Genomic DNA, 19,211 nt, shown 5'->3' on the forward strand with positions numbered 1-19,211 from the left:
TTGTTATGGATATTTTAGCACGATGCTTGAAACCACCAAGACCTTTCCAGAAAAAAACATCATATTACTATTGTCTAACTTCATTCTTTTACTTAGAAAAAAGTTGCAAACATTGCCTTTAAAAATTAAATAATACGACGCTTTAACCCTTTCAATCATAGGGCAACATTTAGCGGTCCATGAGAAACCTAAATTTGACGGCTTTTAACTCCAGAACGAAGAATTTTGCAGAGCTTCCAGGGTAATTTCCAAGCACTTTTCCTTACCACCGTTTTGGTCTTAAAACTTGAGTTTCAATGCAGTGGTATCAAATGTCACCCACCATGGTTGGGCGACAAAGAAACTTTTTGCCCTCTAAACGCCCTAAATAGGTGAGTTCTTGCATCTTAGTACATAGTAACCTAAAAATTCTGGCTTGATAATGAAAAACAACCTTAATTTGAAATGTTTTGGAGGAGTTTAAAAAGAAAGAATTGAAATTTAATCAACTTATTTGAAACTCAATTTTTACCTTTAAGTTTTTATACTGTCCATTCTTTTCCTTTTCATCATTTTCACCTTCAAATTTTTTTCTTCAAAAAATTGAGTTTGAAAAATTCGAAATTGAGTTTTTGCCACCCAATAACGGTGGTAAAAAAATGCTTGGAAATTACCCAGAGCTTCAGTAGCTGCCTTAGGAAAAAGCGTGATTTTTTTTATGAAATCTGGTTTTGAGCTGCTTTTTCCCTCTGAAGTTCTGAATTTTATTTGAAAAAGTGCTCAGCTCTAGAACTGAAAGGGTTAAATAGTAAACTGTAGGAAGTCAATATTCTGCATTACTTCTTGTTATTGTAAACTATAGCTGTGATAATCCGAAAAGAATAAGTACCTGTTCAACACAAACATTGATTAATATTTTGCGTCTAATTTTTTTACGCAGTTATTTTTTGATAGAGCAAATAGCTTTCATTCTTGCAATGGATGTTTATCTTTTGGATGCATCAAATCAGACTGCAGCCATGAAGGTCAAACGACCATAACTGTATTGTGTTAAACGATACTTTCTGGTATATTGCCATATTCAACGCGCACAAAGACATCATCATTATCATCCCTTATTTCAAAATCTTTAAATAGTTCATTTAACAATGCTTTACTCTCAGCCGAAGCTCCTGAAAAACTTTTCAGAATTTTCTCGAGTTGATTAGATTTGCGTACAATCTCAAAGAAACTTTCAGGTAGATCAGCTTCAATGATGCACGCCAAGAGGATGGCGCCGATTTTTCTATTCTCTTTTTTCTGATGCATGTTTTGCCGTTGCCGGTTTATATGGCTTTCCTTTCGCGAGATACCACATCGAGCTTTCTCGTAATTTTGTGCTAACTTTACAATCTCCAATAACGACATACTCTTCTTCTTTATAAATCTGGAACGCAAAAATGCCCATCGTGCTCTCGCGCGTTCACGAGGATCTGTCGGAAGCGGCCGCTTCAGACCCATTGGTTTAGCGAAACTTGAAACTGAATTTTCTATTCCACCCATTTCAGTTAGTCGATCACGTAAGCTTGCTAGCTTAGGATGTAGATCATCCTTTTCCTCTTCATCTGCTGCTTGAACAGTCTTAAGAACGCTTAATGAATTTTGAGCGGGTGGCGTGAAGCCGGATAAGTTTGTTAAGGATATTTTACGATTCTTTCTTTCCCTGGTTGGTGGGATGGATCCCATCGATTGGATTGAAGATTTAACAAGATTACAAACACCATATTCTGAGATTGATGATAAGCTCTCATTCTTTTCTGATGAACGTCGGCTCATTTTGGTTGCATAAAAACTTTCTCTTTTTTTTGATTTTTAAACGTCTTCAATCGTCCTTCAACTATCGTTTATTACATAGTGTTAGAATTATCTAAAATAGAAAATTTATTTATTATATATCGAATTATCAGGACCAACCTAAAAGTCTTGACTATGCCCTTTTATTAGAGGTAATCTTTACACCCCATCTCACAGATCCTGTAGGATTTTTGCAGTCAGTGTGGATAAAAATAACGGACTGATGGATATCGATATTCCCATATTTTTTATGGTTTGGGATTTAAATTCCCATTGTTTTAGAGTCAAAAAGTTCTTTGGGGACGGAAAAAATAGCATTATATTATATACATTACGTCATTTGGTTTAAAACAGCTAACAATAGCGGCTGTATACCTACAATCTCTAAATAATTCAACTGACTGTATAGACACTTACAAAAAACAACTTTCATGCATTTCCGGCACAATCCAGCAATTCAGCCATTCAACTGATCCTATCATCATGGGTGATTTTCAATGCTGCCCAATAGTTGAAAAATCATCTCGCTTCAGCCCACCTAACGCTCTGACCCAGCACCTTACCTCGTTTATCAGAGAGAATAATTTACTTCCAGTCGATATGTCACACGGTCATGGCCCCTGCTATACTTACAACCATTTTTCCCTCCCAAACAAATCTTACATTGACCATATCATGATACAACCGATACTGCTGGACTTCCTTACGGATACCCTTGTCATGAACCCCCATCCAGACAACACCGGTGATCACCTTCCAGTATCAGCGTCCTTTCAACTACCAAACTCGCCTACGCTGCTAACTACGTCCATAGACACTGAGAATGATTATATTCCAGACTACATGTGGCACAATGAAAAGTTTGTAAATTCCTACCGCGAGAAAGTTGCTGCATCCATCTGTCTTACCTCAGAAACAAAGCTTCATTCCCAGATAGATGAGCTTCACTCTATCCTGAAAAACTCTGCTACAGCTGCTTTCACAGAAATTGAGAAAAAATTCTACACCTTCCCTGCCAAACCCTGGTGGAATTCTGACCTTCGCTCTGCTCGTGATATCTTACAGAAAATGTTCAATACCTGGAGGGAGGATAATTTTAATAAAGACACAACCTGCATCTCATACAACAGATACAAATTTGCTAGGAAGAAATTCAGATTACTCGTCAAGCAGGCAAAACACCAGGCCACTGTTGATCACTATGTGAAAATAGATCAAATGAAAAGCTTTAAACCGAAATCATTTTGGACCCAAATGCGTCTCAACAAAAACACCACACAGAAACTCTTCACAATCAACAACAAAACGGACAAAAGAGATATAACCAACGAATTTAAGAATCACTTTGATCACCTGCTGAATACTCCCCGCGTTGAAGGAGTGGACAACACCGCGTCTAATGAAGAACTCAAAGGCTATCTCCATTCAATAGACACCAGCGAATCTGACTTTTATGTTACTGAAACTGAAATTATGAACTGTTTGAATAAATTAAAACGAGGAAAATCCAGAGATCCTTTTCAACTAAAAGGGGAGCACTACTTACTGGCAACATCACCTACCTTCGTTACCTATCTAACCCGTCTAGCAAATGACATCTTCGCAGCGGAGGAAATCCCATCAGACCTTAGCTCGTCAATCATTATACCTCTCGTGAAATCGTACAAAAAGTCCCTTAACGATCCCAACAATTACCGTGGGATAAGCTTGATCCCGATGATTACAAAGCTTTTAGAACTCATCATTGTGGAAAAATGCCCAACGTTAAAGGAAAACAGTAACACTCAATTCGGTTTTACTTCCAATTCATCAACGATTCACGCAGAAACGATTATTCTGGACACAGTAAAATACTACAACAGTCGAAACACCCCAGTCTACATATGCAGTCTCGATGCGGAAAAAGCCTTTGACTGTTGTAATTGGCATACACTCTTCAAAAAACTGGCCGACAAAAACATTTCCAACACAGTCATAGCATTTTTAATCAGACTCTACTTAAATGGTACTGCAATCGTTCACTACGCCTCAAATTTCTCAGCCTTGTTCCCTCTGACTCAAGGTGTACGCCAGGGAAGTGTTTTGTCACCATACTTATTCAATATATATACTGAAGACCTACTGAACTCCATTCAATCTTCAAATATTGGAACATTCCTCCCAAATGACTTCAACACTTCAATAATTGCTTATGCAGACGATATAGTTCTCCTAAGTCCGTGTCTGTCACAACTCCAACGTATGATCAGGATATGTGAGTTGTTTGGCCAAAAGAACGGGATTAAATTTTGTCACACCTTATCCAAATCAAAAACTCAATTCGTCATTTCAGGCAGTTGTCCTATCGATAATCCTAGCTTGACCCTCAACGGTATACCTGTGCTTCCACAAAACGAGCTAATCCACCTTGGTTTCTCCTGGAGCGTCAAAAGGGGATTTATCAGCCTTAATAAACACAAAGATAGTCGTGTATCTGAACTCTGGGCAGCAGCAACCTCACTCATAACAGCAGGCATACGTCATTGTCACCCTAATTCAATTGTTACTCTGTTCAGCTCCATTTTGATTCCTAAGCTTTTGTATGGACTTGAACTGTGTACATTAAATAAAAATGAATTGAACCAACTGGACATCTCCGCCAGAACTTGTCTTAAATCACTCTTCAACGTCTCAAAGAATAGTCGAAACCACCTCCACCGTGTATATAACATCCCTGACATCTCGAAATTGTTGGAAAAACGTAAACTTTCTCTGTTGAAACAGCTCTTCTCGAATCCTCTGACCTCAGATTATACAATTGCGGCGACCACCACCTCGACTGTCTGCTTTGATTACTCCTTTGCTTCTCAAGCTGCCAATATAGCCTTATGTAATGGAATCAACCTACCCTCAACCGTCATGTGTAGTAAAATCAAGTTTGACCTGGGGAACGATGACATCACAAAGGCTGAATACAGTGAGGACATTGTCAGAATTCGGGAACTAATAGAGAACTGGCATATCAATAAAAACAGAATACTATTAAAGTCTTTACTAGAACACTATATCCCTGGTGCATAAAACTACACTTTTTTATCTACTAGATATATAGCTGTCAGTAACTGTGGACTCACAGTCAGGTCTGTAGAGACTTTTTCTCTCCTTATCTTCTACCCCCGCTCTCCCCTTGTCTGTGTCTCTAGGCCTTATGTTTATCCTCAGTTATTGCAGCTAATTCTCTACATACACCAACCAGACCAGAGTCTACCAGAGTATCCCTCTCTCATACTTTGTTTTGATTTTTTGAGGTCTGTTGTTGGTTTTTGAGATTTTACTCCTGGGTTTTTACTACCTTTTGTTTTGATTTTTATTTTGATTTCTATCGAGGTTTTACTCCCATATAGGTCAGGGAATCACAGTTTCTTTGTTAAGTGACACATATCAGCGGGCTCATCCTAGGTGATTCCCTTTTTATTCTATACGGGTAAGCGAGATGACCTGGCTTTCCCTAGGGCATATCATACTTCCATACGGATAGGCCCTGTAGCGGATCTATGAGCCCGCCCCCGGGGAAGCGAAGTCACTCCAACTCGTTTGTCATATATAGTCATATATAGTCTATAAAAAAAAGTAAATAAAAACGAAATTTTTAAGTGTAAATTATTTTTTCAAACAAGAGTTATATATTATACCATATTTTTGGTGATTAAAGAGAAACGAAAAAAAAAAAAAAAAATTATGTAGCGAGGATTGGTTTATTTGATTACTTTCAGTGGAGACGAAAATTGGAATATAATTTCCACTTGGGACGATATTTCGAACAATTTTTCCAGTAGGAAGGAGACCCAGTGGGTCTCTCAAAAAAGAATTTGCTATTTTTTTCAAAATAAGGTGAGACCAATTTAATTAGTTGTTTTACGGGCCCGACCGACCCTGAAATTCCAAAAATCGAAATAAAAATAAAATTCATTTTGGTAGGACCTTTTGATTTTCATTGCTTTACAGACTCCCAAATTTTCAAAACTTTGGTAGTTTTCCCAAGATTTTGAGAATTTTACGTTAAGTTTTCATTTTATCCATGAATTCGACTTTTTCGTGTTTTTTTTTTTTAATTTTCTATTTCGCATTTTCGTCAAAATGTAGTAATTTTTGTTGCCTTTCTAGGATATTTTATAGGTGAAATTCTACTTTCATTTTTATTTTTTCGCCCACCGACCGACCCTCTTTTTTGGGTAGCTTGGCCCGTAAAACAATAAATTGAATACACCGTTTAGCAGTCTCGCTATCTCCACCGTGTTCCACCGTAAAAACGGTAGGTAAAAATGTGCACTTTAGTACTGTGGAAGGTTAGAGGAATGTAAACATTGCCAATTTTATTTTTTCCTTTAAAGAGAATGATTTAGATATTTGAACATGATATCAATGATAATTTCATGAATCTCTCCTGAAAATTTCACAAAAATTCATCTGGAGGAAAAGAAGTTATGATTAAAAGGAGTTCTTTACCTACCGTTTCTCTGCTACGTTTCCTTAGGAGAACCGGAATTTTACCTACCGTTTTTTACGCGGGAAACAGCGGTCACTAAAATCAAAACAATGGAAAATTGTTTGGACGAGTGCGCAGTCGACACTCCTAAACGGTGTATTAGCCTCACCTAAGTAAAAAAAATACCATCAAATTTTTTCATTATATTATCATGTACAGTATAGTATGGCTGTTGTTTTTTTATACTTCAACTCAAAAACATAATTTTTTCCAAAAATGAAAATATCCTACAACTTATCACATTTCATTCCTGCAAAATTAAATTTCCCCAGTCATCCATTTTTTAATTGTAAGTGCTAAACTACAAGTTTTCGAAACAACGCCCGATCAGTCCAATCCTAAACAAACAACATGTATGAAAAAATGAAAAGAAAAAGTGACTTTGATCTGATGTCACGATGTGAAATCATTCTAATCTTAAAAAACATCCTGTTTTTGTATGAAAGTGAAAAATCATATTAATAAGGATTTCAAATAAGTCTATAATCATTTATTTCCCCAAATATATAAAAAGTGTTTTGAAATTTACATTTATCTCGGTCAAAATTGATCTTTATTAAAATAATCGATTGGTCAATAACAACTTGTCGATTTCCCTATTACTACAAAACAGATCCATATCCATGGAGATGTAAAAACTTCAGTACATTTTTGAGAATTTATATTCATAGGTCAATTTTGAGGGCATACCGGATAAGTGGGATGGGGGAACCCGGGAACCTAAAGTGGGAACCTAAATGAACACCTGAAAAGTGGGATGGGGGAACCTAAGTGGGAACCTAAATGAACACCTGAAAAGTGGGATGGGGGAACCTAAGTGGGAACCTAAATGAACACCTGAAAAGTGGGATGGGGGAACCTAAGTGGGAACCTAAATGAACACCTGAAAAGTGGGATGGGGGAACCTAAAGTGGGAACCTAAATTTTTATTTTTATTATTTTTTTTTTATAGCAATATATTTCGCAGGTTTATTGACCTCTATGAAACAGAACTTTTGATTTTCATTTTATAAAGTTTTTTCTCCCTTTCTTTTATCAAACGCTCTTTGAAGACTTGTAAGGATGGTGCTTCATCTTCTTCTAGATCATTCCAAGGTTTCACACTTCTGTGAAAAAGAGAGTTGCTTTGGTAGCCTCTCATACCGTCATTAGCAAAGTTCCTTTGAAGCTCGTAATCATGCTGACGTCGTGGTCGTGTTCGAGGAGTAAATTTCTCTGATCTTAATCTCTGATCTGATCATAAATGTGGAGGTTCTTGAAAACTTCCACCGTATCATCAACTTGCCGCCTGGTCTTTAGGCTAGGTAGATTGATGAGTCGTAGCCGATCTTCGTATGAGTAGTTTCTATAGCAACTAACTAGCCTTGTAGCTCTTCGTTGGACGCCCTCAATTGCTTTGATATGTTTGATTAGCCTTGGAGACCATACTACATGTGCATATTCCAAATGGGGTCTGACAAATGCAATGAAAAGCGTTCGAAACATATCTGGTGAGAGAAATTCGAAGCTCCTGCTAATCAAGCCAACGATAGAGTTAGCTTTCTTGATTTTACTGAATATATGGGCTTCAAAGGTCAGGTCACTATCGATTATCACTCCTAGATCTTTTTCTTGGTCAACATGTTCTAGAACAGATCCTGCTATGGTATAGGGATGGACATATTTGATGTTCCAAAATTTACCCAGTGTTAAAACATGACACTTGTTCGGATGAAATTCTAAAAGCCAGTCCTTTGACCAAATTTTAAACCCTTAGAGTGAACTTATTCTCATTTTTGCTCATTTCCACCCTTACAGTGTACTTTGGGAAGCTTGGAAAAAAGGGCCGCACGTACGGTAGGTCGTTTACCTTGAGTGCCCCCCCCCCGTGGATCTATGCCTATGTGTATTGAGACGTGGCAAGCCGTGCTATCAAACATTTTTAATTAATGAAGTGTATTCATATTGTAAAACATCTTGTGTTATTACTGACTTCGACGCACGCTCCACCAAAGGAGCTTTTCTTTGTGTTTAATTGCTGCTGAACTGACGTCATTTTCCCAAATGACATGTGGAATTTTGTTTACATTTAAAATGAATAGTTTATTTGATACACGTATTAATTCCCAAATGACTTACATGCTGCTTTCTTGTTAAAGAGTAAGATCATATTTTCTTATTCTTTGGTTGGTTCGAGTCAAGCCACGTTACCTTGGTCCAGACCGCTGCTTGCACGTCGGGACAACTGCTTCGACTCTTGGTTTGGATCAAAGGAGATCTGGTTGTTGGATCAACGGTGATATCTGGTGTTTGGATCAACGGAGATTGCTGGCTGGTGGATCGAGGGGATTGCTGGCTGGTGGATCGAGGGGATTGCTGGCTGGTGGATTGAGGTGATTGCTGGTTTGGTCAACGGAGATTGGTTGGATTTGAGTCAAGCCACGCTACCTTGGTACAGACCGCTGCTTGCACGTCGGTACAACTGCTTTGATTCTATCTGCAAAGACTTCGATTGCAACAGTAAGACTCTATCTACATCCAAATTCCTTTGAAGTCTGCTTCAAGTTTTGCGACTGAGGACAACCTGGTGTTTCCAGTTCGAGTCAAGCCACGCTACCTTGGTACAGACCGCTGCTTGCACGTCGGTACAACTGCTTTGATTCTATCTGCAAAGACTTCGATTGCAACAGTAAGACTCTATCTACATCCAAATTCCTTTGAAGTCTGCTTCAAGTTTTGCGACTGAGGACAACCTGGTGTTTTCATTTTGAGTCAAGCCACGCTACCTTGGTACAGACCGCTGCTTGCACGTCGGTACAACTGCTTCGACTCCAACTGCAAAAACTCAACTACTTCGACGCTGTCTATCAAACGTCACGTCGTCGACTCAACTGAGCTTTGTTGGTAAGGCTCTGTTCACACTTTCAACTTTGTTTTGTGAAGTGTTCAACTCATCTGCTTCGACGCTGTCTATCAAAAGTAACGTCGTCAACATCAACTGAGCTTCGTTGGTAAGGCTCTTTTCACACTTTAACTTTCTTTGTGAAGTGTTCAACTCAACTGCTTCGACGCTGTCTATCAAACGTCACGTCGTCCACTCAACTGCTTCGACGCTGTCTATCCACGTCACGTCGTCAACCTCAACTGAGCTTCATTGGTAAGGCTCTTTTCACACTTTAACTTTGTTTCGTGAAGTGTTCATCTGCTTCGACGCTGTCTATCACACGTCACGTCGTCAAATCAACTGCTTCGACGCTGTCTATCAAAAGTCACGTCGTCAAATCAACTGCTTCGACGCTGTCTATCAAAAGTCACGTCGTCAAATCAACTGCTTCGACGCTGTCTATCAAACGTCACGTCGTCAACCTCAACTGAGCTTCATTGGTAAGGCTCTTTTCACACTTTAACTTTGTTTCGTGAAGTGTTCATCTGCTTCGACGCTGTCTATCACACGTCACGTCGTCAAATCAACTGCTTCGACGCTGTCTATCAAAAGTCACGTCGTCAAATCAACTGCTTCGACGCTGTCTATCAAAAGTCACGTCGTCAAATCAACTGCTTCGACGCTGTCTATCCACGTCACGTCGTCGACTCAACTGAGCTTCGTTGGTAAGGCTCTTTTCACACTTTAACTTTGTTTGTGAAGTGTTCAACTCATCTGCTTCGACGCTGTCTATCAAACGTCACGTCGTCAACTCAACTGCTTCGACGCTGTCTATCAAACGTCACGTCGTCAACCTCAACTGAGCTTCGTTGGTAAGGCTCTGTTCACACTTTCAACTTACTTTGTGAAGAGTTCAACTCAACTGCTTCGACGCTGTCTGTCAAACGTCACGTCCTCAACTCAACTACTTCGACGCTGTCTATCAAACATCACGTCGTCAACCTCAACTGAGCTTCGTTGGTAAGGCTCTGTTCACACTTTCAACTTGTTTTGTGAAGTGTTCAACTCAACTGCTTCGACGCTGTCTGTCAAACGTCACGTCGTCAACTCAACTGCTTCGACGCTGTCTATCAAACGTCACGTCGTCAACCTCAACTGAGCTTCATTGGTAAGGCTCTTTTCACACTTTCAACTTTGTTTTGTGAAGTGTTCAACTCATCTGCTTCGACGCTGTCTATCAAACGTCACGTCGTCAACTCAACTGCTTCGACGCTGTCTATCAAACATCACGTCGTCAACCTCAACTGAGCTTCGTTGGTAAGGCTCTGTTCACACTTTCAACTTGTTTTGTGAAGTGTTCAACTCAACTGCTTCGACGCTGTCTATCAAAAGTCACGTCGTCAACTCAACTGCTTCGACGCTGCCTATCCACGTCAAGTCGTCAACCTCAACTGAGCTTACTGGCAAGGCTCTGTTCACACCTCAACTTTGAGCTGTCAAGTCAACAACTGGAAGCAATCTGGTGTTTTCAGTTCGAGTCAAGCTAACGTTACCTTGGTACAGACCGCTGCTTGCACGTCGGTACAACTGCTTCGACTCTAGCTGTCAAGTCAACACATCAACAGAGAGCTTGTTGGTTAGGCTCTATTCACACTTTCAACTTCGAGCTGTCAAGTCAACAACTGGAAACAATCTGGTGTTTTCAGTTCGAGTCAAGCTTACGTTACCTTGGTACAGACCGCTGCTTGCACGTCGGTACAACTGCTTCGACTCTAGCTGTCAAGTCAACACATCAACAGAGAGCTTGTTGGTTAGGCTCCATTCACACTTTCAACTTCGATCGTCGCTGACAAAATCAACTGCTCACATTCAATCACCAAACGATGTCTGTCACTAGTGAAACTGGAGACCAGATGTCTGTGGATCTGAAGATAGCGAGTCTTCGCAGAAAACGAGGTGGAAAGAAAGGCTCAATAACCAAACGAATCAACTTGATTGAGGAAATTATGAAGATGAATGGCAGTCATACCAGAATTCGCTCATTGTACGACTCGATGATTCTTGTTTTGGAAGAAGCTCACGTCATCAACCAAAAACTTGAAGATCTTGGTGATGATACAGAAGGATGGATGGATGGCATGAAGTTTCAAACCGACAACATTAAATCCAAGATCGACGATTATCTTGAACTGCTAAAAGATAATCCCCCTTCGGAAGCTGGTGGATCAGATTGGCTACTTGGGAAATTCCTCCGAATGGACGAAGCACAAAAGGAAATCACCAAGGAGCTTGAGAATTTGGCTCCAATCACAACACTACCAGCAAGCACACTAAACGTAGCTGCGCCAGGATTTCAATCCAATCCAACATTGCCACTAACAACTATGGTTAATCCATTCGTGACTACCATAGCTCCTACTTGCACAACATTTTCCAATGCATTCGACAAATCGACGTATGTTCAACCACAACGTAGCAGAGTGGATCCATCACCTTTCCAGATTATCAGCACCCCAAAAGAACATGCGGCAAAGGATGCAGTACCGAAGAATCAAACAACTACAGATCACTCATCTATACCAACCAACTCTAACAAGGTCGATGCATGGATAGATGAGCTCGACATCAACAAACCACCGTATCAACTGGCTGGTAATAAAATGGAAGATACACTCGCCACATGGTTTGTACAGCAAGGTCTACCAAGGATCAGAATACCATGGTTTGATGGCACTCCATCAAGCTACGTAGAATTCATAACCAGTTTTAGAGATCTTGTCCACAACCAAGGATATTTGACCACGCTTCAGAAATGCATCTATCTACATCAAGCTGTACGAGGGGAAGTCAAGAGGTCGATCCAAGGCTTCAGAAATGACCATGAAGGCTACGTCCTCGCACTCAGAAGAATAAAGTACATGTTTGGTCAACGATCAAGAATTGCAGAGTCTGTCATCACAAAGATTGTCGACTACAAACCAATTGGCAACAGAGATCAAACTTCGCTCACCGAGTTCTACTACACACTAAGTGATTGCCTGGTGACGCTACGAAAACTAAACTATGTTTCCGACCTATACAGCACAGACATCCTTCGACAAGCCTGCACCAAACTTCCGCAGTACCTGCTACATAAATGGGCTGATTATTGTCTTACCCTGAGAAGATCCTGTGAACCAAATCTCACCCACTTGGAAGCCTGGCTTCAAGAAAGGATTCTTGCATCCAAAGACTCTTATCTACCAAGAAAGAATGACGATAGAAAGGATCACAAGGACCACAAAGATCATAGAGACTTAAGAAATGGACAAGGACAAGGGAAGCAAAATCAATCACATGACAATGGCCATCGATCAAATTGGTCTGGCAAAATTGGAGATGGAAAACCAACAGGACAACAAGGAACAAAAACAAAATCCAAAGAAAACAAGTCAAGCAACAAATGCTACATATGCAAGGATGAGCATCAAATTCACAAATGTCCAAAATATGTATCACTGGATCAACCAGAACGCTTTGAAATGGCAAAGAAGTTGAATCTTTGCTACAACTGCTTGAAGAAGGATCACTTTACTTCAAAATGCAAATCAAAGAACAATTGTTTCAATGCTGGCTGCGATGAACGTCATCATACCACGCTACATGAATACTTCACTGAACATGTAAAAGAATCGTTCTTAGGAAACACTCAAGTTGTTGAACCATCTGGTACAGTGTATCTATCTGTCGTTCCAGTAAAGCTTCAAGGACTGGATTCTTCATCTATCACTACCTACGCACTTTTGGACACAGGTAGTCAAAGCACTTTGGTCAGAGATGACGTTGCCAAGAAACTCAAACTGAAGAAAAAACACAAGAAGATCACCATAACAACAATCAATGACATTGGGACAAAAACTAAAGTCAAAGAAACGTCAATGCGTGTCGAAAACAGAGACGATGGAATCGGTGTCAACATTGACCACTGCTATATTGTGCCAAAATCAAGTTTCCACATGCCAAAGCAGCAATATCCTTCAACAATGATGAAAAAGATGAAGGAGGAGAAAGGCATTAAACTACACAATGCTCTTTATGAAGAAATTGGAATTCTCATAGGAGCAAACGTTCCATCCGTCCACATACCCTTGGAAGTCAAGGAAGGAGAAAATTCCGAACCACTGGCTATCAAAACAATCTTTGGATGGACCCTCTTCGGTGCCAGTGGACAACCAGAGACGGTATCAATGAACAGAATTGTTATCGAACCAGAAGCTGATCTCCATCACTGTGTACAAAGAATATGGGATCAAGACTTTATTACAAACCCATCAGACCGTGACGAAGCCCTATCGATAGAGGATAAACGGTGTCACGAAAAGCTGGAATCGGAAACTGTTCTCGCTGATGGAAAGTATCAAGTACCAATGCTTTGGAAGAAAGATGTAACACTTTCAAACAACCGTACTGTGGCCGAGAAAAGATTCCATCAACTTCAAAACAAGCTGAGAAGAGAACCAAACCTTCGAAAGCTTTACGACCAAAGTATGACCAAATATCTTGAGATTGGTTATGCAAGAAAGATGACGTCAGAAGAGGCAGCTACCGCACACCCAAGAACATGGTATATGCCGCATTATGGCGTCTTCAACCCAAACAAACCAGGCAAAATTCGTCTTGTGTTTGATGCAGCTGCAAAGTTTCAAGGAACGAGCTTAAACGATGCTCTATACACTGGACCAGATCTGCTTAACAATATGCTTGGAGTACTAATGAGATTCAGAACACACCACTTTGCATTTTCCGCAGACATTGAAGGAATGTTCAATCAAGTGAAAGTCAACCAAGAGGACACACAATCATTGAGGTTCCTTTGGAAAGAAGATATTGACTCACCTGATCAACCAGACACCTACCAAATGTTGGTTCATATCATGGGTGCAACATGCTCACCAACGTGTGCCAACTATGCTCTAAAAAGGTGTGCAAGGGATCACTTAGGAGACTTCGACCCAAGCACCATTGAAACAATCTTACGATCGTTCTATGTGGATGACCTATTAAAATCTACAGAAAACATCGAAACTGGTCAACAACTTATCAAAGAAGTTATCGACATCACAAAGCTGGGCGGAAATCGCTTAACCAAATTCGTTAGCAACGACCCAGAACTACTCAAGAATGTACCAGAAGAATTGATATCACCTTCAGTAAACATTCAGATGGAAGATGGACAAAATCATTCTACTAAAGCACTTGGCATCACTTGGAATACCAAAGAAGATGTGCTAACATTCCTGCCAAACATTGTGAACGCTTCTTCAACCAAGAGAGGAATCCTTAGCGTTGTTAGCTCACTGTATGACCCACTGGGGTTTCTTTCACCTTTCACCACTACTGCAAAGATGATACTACAAGATGTATGGAAAGATGGCACAAATTGGGATGAACCAGTCAACTACGAAATTCAAAGAAAGTGGAACAAATGGCAATCTGGCCTATCCACTATCGACATGTTCAAGTTGGAGAGATGCTACAACATTCCAATATCATCCAAGATTCAACTACATATCTTTGGCGATGCATCAGAAAACGCCTATGGTGCAGTTGCTTATCTCAGAACAACCACAGAACCGATCAGCGTTAGCTTTGTATCAGCCAAAGGAAGAGTTGCACCAACAAAACAAGTTCCCCTACCAAGATTGGAATTAAGTGCAGCAACAATTGCAGTACGATTATACAGATTAATCATCAAAGAAATTGACTTGCCAATCGAGGACAGTCATTTTTGGAGTGACTCGACACTGACCCTCCAATACATAACAAATGAAAGGAATCGTTTCAAGACCTTCGTAGCAAACAGAGTCTCAGAAATTCGAGAAGTGACACAACCTACACAATGGCATCACGTTAATGGTGAAGAAAATCCTGGTGACATTACCACAAGAGGAGTCTTCAGCGTAGAAGAACTACTTCATGGAAACAAAAAACGAAGTTGGCTCAAAGGACCATCATTCTTAATGGCAGACGAATCAACTTGGAAGGACAAGAAAATTGAAGAAATCGACCCTGGTGATACCGAAATCAGAAAAACCTTCATTTCAATGATTAGACAGGACAATTCAACCTGGTTACCTTACACAGATTACTCAAACTTTAACAAGATTATACGTTACATGGCTTGGGTTCTTCGTTATACCAGTAACCTTCGAGCAGAAGCTAAAAGGAAACGTGAGAATTCCAAGAAGAAACGTGACAAAGGAAAACCTTACCTAACACCAGAAGAAATCAAAGCTGCAACAATTATCGTCATCAAGGATGTTCAGCTATCAGAATTCGATGAAGAAATTGATGACCTAACAAAGAAACAGGAAGTTGAAAAGGAGAGCAAACTCTATCAATTCAAACCATTCCTGGACAAAAATGGCATCTTGAGAATCGGCGGTAGACTTAAGAATGCCCCTGTCTCATTTGAAGCTAAACATCAAATTGTTATCCCCAAAGGACATGTTGCGTCACTTATTGCTGAGAAATATCACAAAGAGAATGGTCACAGTGGTGACAGAAATATTGGATATTATGTGGAAGGCAAGTAATCAAAACAGTCATCAAAGCATGCGTGGAATGTCAAAGATTTAAAAACAAACCTGAGATTCCAATGATGGCTGACTTACCTAACAGCAGAATGCAACTCAACCAACCACCATTCACCAATACTGGTGTGGATTTCTTTGGACCAATTCTCGTTAAACAAGGTCGCAAACGTCTGAAGCGCTGGGTTTCACTATTTACATGCATGACGGTCCGATGCGTCCATCTTGAAGTTGTAGAAAGTATGGAAACTGACGATTTTTTAAACGCACTCCAACGCTTCATCAGTCGCAGACAGAAACCAAGGAAGCTGCTCTCGGATTGTGGCTCAAACTTTAAAGGTGCGGTAAACGAGCTCAAAGAAGAACTAAGAAAATTGAACCAGCACAAGATTGGGGAATTTTGTTCACTCAGGGAGATTGAATGGCAATTCAACCCTCCATCGGCGCCACACATGGGTGGAGCCTGGGAACGACTAGTTCGAACCGTCAAAACAAGCATGAAATTCACCTTGAAGAATCTAATATTAACCGAATTTCAACTTATGACATTCATAACTGAAGTGGAAAATATCGTGAACAGTCGTCCACTAACTCCAATCAGTGAAGATCCTAAAGACTTAGAGGCACTAACACCGAACCACCTGCTAAAAGGATTCAACAACGCAGAAGTCCTACTCAATACAGACAAAGATTTGGACATAACAAAATGCTATCGCAAACGATGGAAGCACATTCAGATGTGCTTAGAACACTTCTGGAATAGATGGAGATCTGAATATCTCCCAACACTGACAACAAGAGGCAAATGGGTCGAAGAAAGGAGAAACCTGCAAGTTGGTGATATGGTCCTCCTGCACATGGATGCACCAAGAGGACAATGGCCACTTGGTATTATTGTGGAAACAATACCCGGACGAGACAATCGAATTCGAATGGCGTATGTAAAGACGAATGCTGGTACATACCTCCGACCCGCTTCGAAGATTTACAGACTTGAACTTCCCAACGTTCGTTAAGGGGAGGGGTATATTGTAAAACATCTTGTGTTATTACTGACTTCGATGCACGCTCCACCAAAGAAGCTTTTCTTTGTGTTTAATTGCTGCTGAACTGACGTCATTTTCCCAAATGACATGTGGAATTTTGTTTACATTTAAAATGAATAGTTTATTTGATACACGTATTAATTCCCAAATGACTTACAAGAATTTGTTTGTAATTTATCTAGTCACTAGGGATTTCTAGCTTATCTAGAAATCCCTCTTATTTCTTTTGTATGATTGTATTCCCTAATGACATTGTTAGATATTTTGACATGTTGATATGCTATAAAAGCTGTGGAAATTTTCATTTAATCAGAGAAGGTTGTGAGGGTAGCTCACGCCACATTTTGAAATGGTTTTTTAACAGAAGAAACTTATATCAAATCATTGAACAACCTCACAACACTCATTCTCTACAATTCACACGCTGTACTGTTTGGTTGGTACAGAAAGAAAAACGAGCTAGAATCCGTTAAATGCTAAGCGACCCCAGCCCTGACCCGAAAATTGGAGCTGCTAATAAAAAACAATGTGTATTGCATCAAGAGTGAACAAAAACTAGATCGTAAATAATGTTTTTCTAGATTCTGTATTCAAGCAAATTAGATCCGTGCAAAAGAAAGAAGAGGCTCTAAGTTATCCATCGAGCTATGAACGAACTTCTAATTCCTTCTAGATTTGAAGATATGACGGTTTAAAGTTTAAAGTTTAAAGTCAATTAAGTCAATTTACTAAAAAGAACCTTTCAAAAAGATGCACTATAAAACTGCTGATAAATAAACATGCTTTTTTGAGCTAATTGAATAAATAAATTCCCTTTGTTTTATTTTCAACATTATTGTTTGCGAACCGTAATGTAAAAAGTAAATAACTGGTGTTCTTATTATGATAAAAGGTTTTTTCTTTCATTGCATATAATATCTTTCTTATCTTTATGTATTTGTTTTTAAAGAAAAATATTTCAATTCTATTAATAATTAAACAACTTAGGTTCCCACTTAGGTTCCCCCATCCCACTTTTCCGGTAGTCGTTTAGGTTCCCACTTAGGTTCCCCCATCCCACTTTTCAGGTGTTCATTTAGGTTCCCACTTTAGGTTCCCCCATCCCACTTTTCCGGTGTTCATTTAGGTTCCCACTTAGGTTCCCCCATCCCACTTTTCAGGTGTTCATTTAGGTTCCCACTTAGGTTCCCCCATCCCACTTTTCAGGTGTTCATTTAGGTTCCCACTTTAGGTTCCCAGGTTCCCCCATCCCACTTATCCGGTATGCCAATTTTGAGTACGTTAAAAATACAGCTGTCTGGTGGACACAAAAATGAATTCCTTTTTGTTGTTTTTTAACATTTTTAAAGTCAGTGATAAATTTGGGCTATATCTTTTAATTGAATAAATATTTTTTGATTTTTTTACAGTGATAACCCTTTAAGATTGAATAAACCAGCTGCGCTAGAAGCTCCAGCTTAAGAGATTAATCTTTTAATGAAAGATGAGTTTGTTGAGTTGGGTTAGAACGTTGCCCACAAACTAACCAGCTATAACTTTTCATTAAGGTGCCACCGCAGCAAAACGAACACATAGAGTTGAATTTGCGTTCAAAAGGAATGATCTTAGCCCTACGGTAATTTTTGTTAAGAGTGACCTCTCATCTGAGACAAGATTCTTTCAAATGCTAACAAATGTGTCAAGGGAGTGATTTACAGTCTACTTAGAGTGACATCCGTGCCTTGTCTTACACGTTTTTTATGAGAACAATTTCATAAGAATACGAGGCTGAAATTTGGCCAAAACCTAAGAACAAATTAAGAAGAATCTGAACCTCAGATTTCAGAAATTACTGAGAAGTACATGTTTCCATTTTAATTAATATTGACATTTAAGACTAAAAAAATCATATAAATTTAAGAGCATCCCAGCCAGAATCATATGACTTACTGTTTTTTCTCATAAAAAGCGTATATATCTGAAGATACTGCTCTTCATATGTTATTGCGCCCGTCAAGGGCGCCTTAATGAGTAGTACCTAAGGAAAATCTCAGAAAAATTCGTTCTCGTAAATCTTGCCTCAATTGTTCAATTTCATCAAATACCTTTTTTGCGTGAATATCTCGAAGAGGTGAGTCAAGCTTTCGTCTCGATTGTTTTTCGAAGCATTTCGTCTCGATTGTTTTACGAGGATTGACAAACAAGTATCCTCTGACTAAGTTGATACCTGTCAATCAACGTCAATCATATATCGACCATTCATATTAATTTTCTTAGATTCTTTTTCTGTTTTTCTGTAGTAATTGTAAACTTTAAAAACGTTATAACCATTATTTTTTTGGGTGATAAAAGAGAGGAGAGAAAAAAAATCACCACCACTAAAGAAAACCACCACTAAAGGTATATCTTCGGAT

General features: G+C 39.4%; 2 protein-coding genes across 2 annotated transcripts; both read left to right on the top strand.

Annotated features, from left to right (window-relative positions):
- Positions 1 to 11,083: 11,083 nt before the first annotated feature.
- Positions 11,084 to 15,775, top strand: LOC136797804 (uncharacterized). The gene has a single exon (XM_067054389.1). The coding sequence runs from the start codon at positions 11,084 to 11,086 to the stop codon at positions 15,773 to 15,775; it is 4,692 nt and encodes a 1,563-aa protein (XP_066910490.1).
- Positions 15,776 to 15,840: 65 nt separating this feature from the next.
- On the top strand, positions 15,841 to 16,788 carry LOC136797805 (uncharacterized). The gene has a single exon (XM_067054390.1). The coding sequence runs from the start codon at positions 15,841 to 15,843 to the stop codon at positions 16,786 to 16,788; it is 948 nt and encodes a 315-aa protein (XP_066910491.1).
- The last annotated feature ends 2,423 nt before the right edge of the window (positions 16,789 to 19,211 follow it).

Source organism: Clytia hemisphaerica, unplaced genomic scaffold (genome assembly GCF_902728285.1).
Source record: "Clytia hemisphaerica strain Z4C2 unplaced genomic scaffold, Clytia hemisphaerica genome assembly, whole genome shotgun sequence".
Classification (NCBI taxonomy): domain Eukaryota; kingdom Metazoa; phylum Cnidaria; class Hydrozoa; order Leptothecata; family Clytiidae; genus Clytia; species Clytia hemisphaerica.

What these genes read in the sequence shown, in the direction of transcription:
- LOC136797805 (XM_067054390.1), top strand. Translation starts at nt 15,841, where the DNA reads ATGGCTGACTTACCTAACAGCAGAATGCAACTCAACCAACCACCATTC.
- LOC136797804 (XM_067054389.1), top strand. Translation starts at nt 11,084, where the DNA reads ATGTCTGTCACTAGTGAAACTGGAGACCAGATGTCTGTGGATCTGAAG.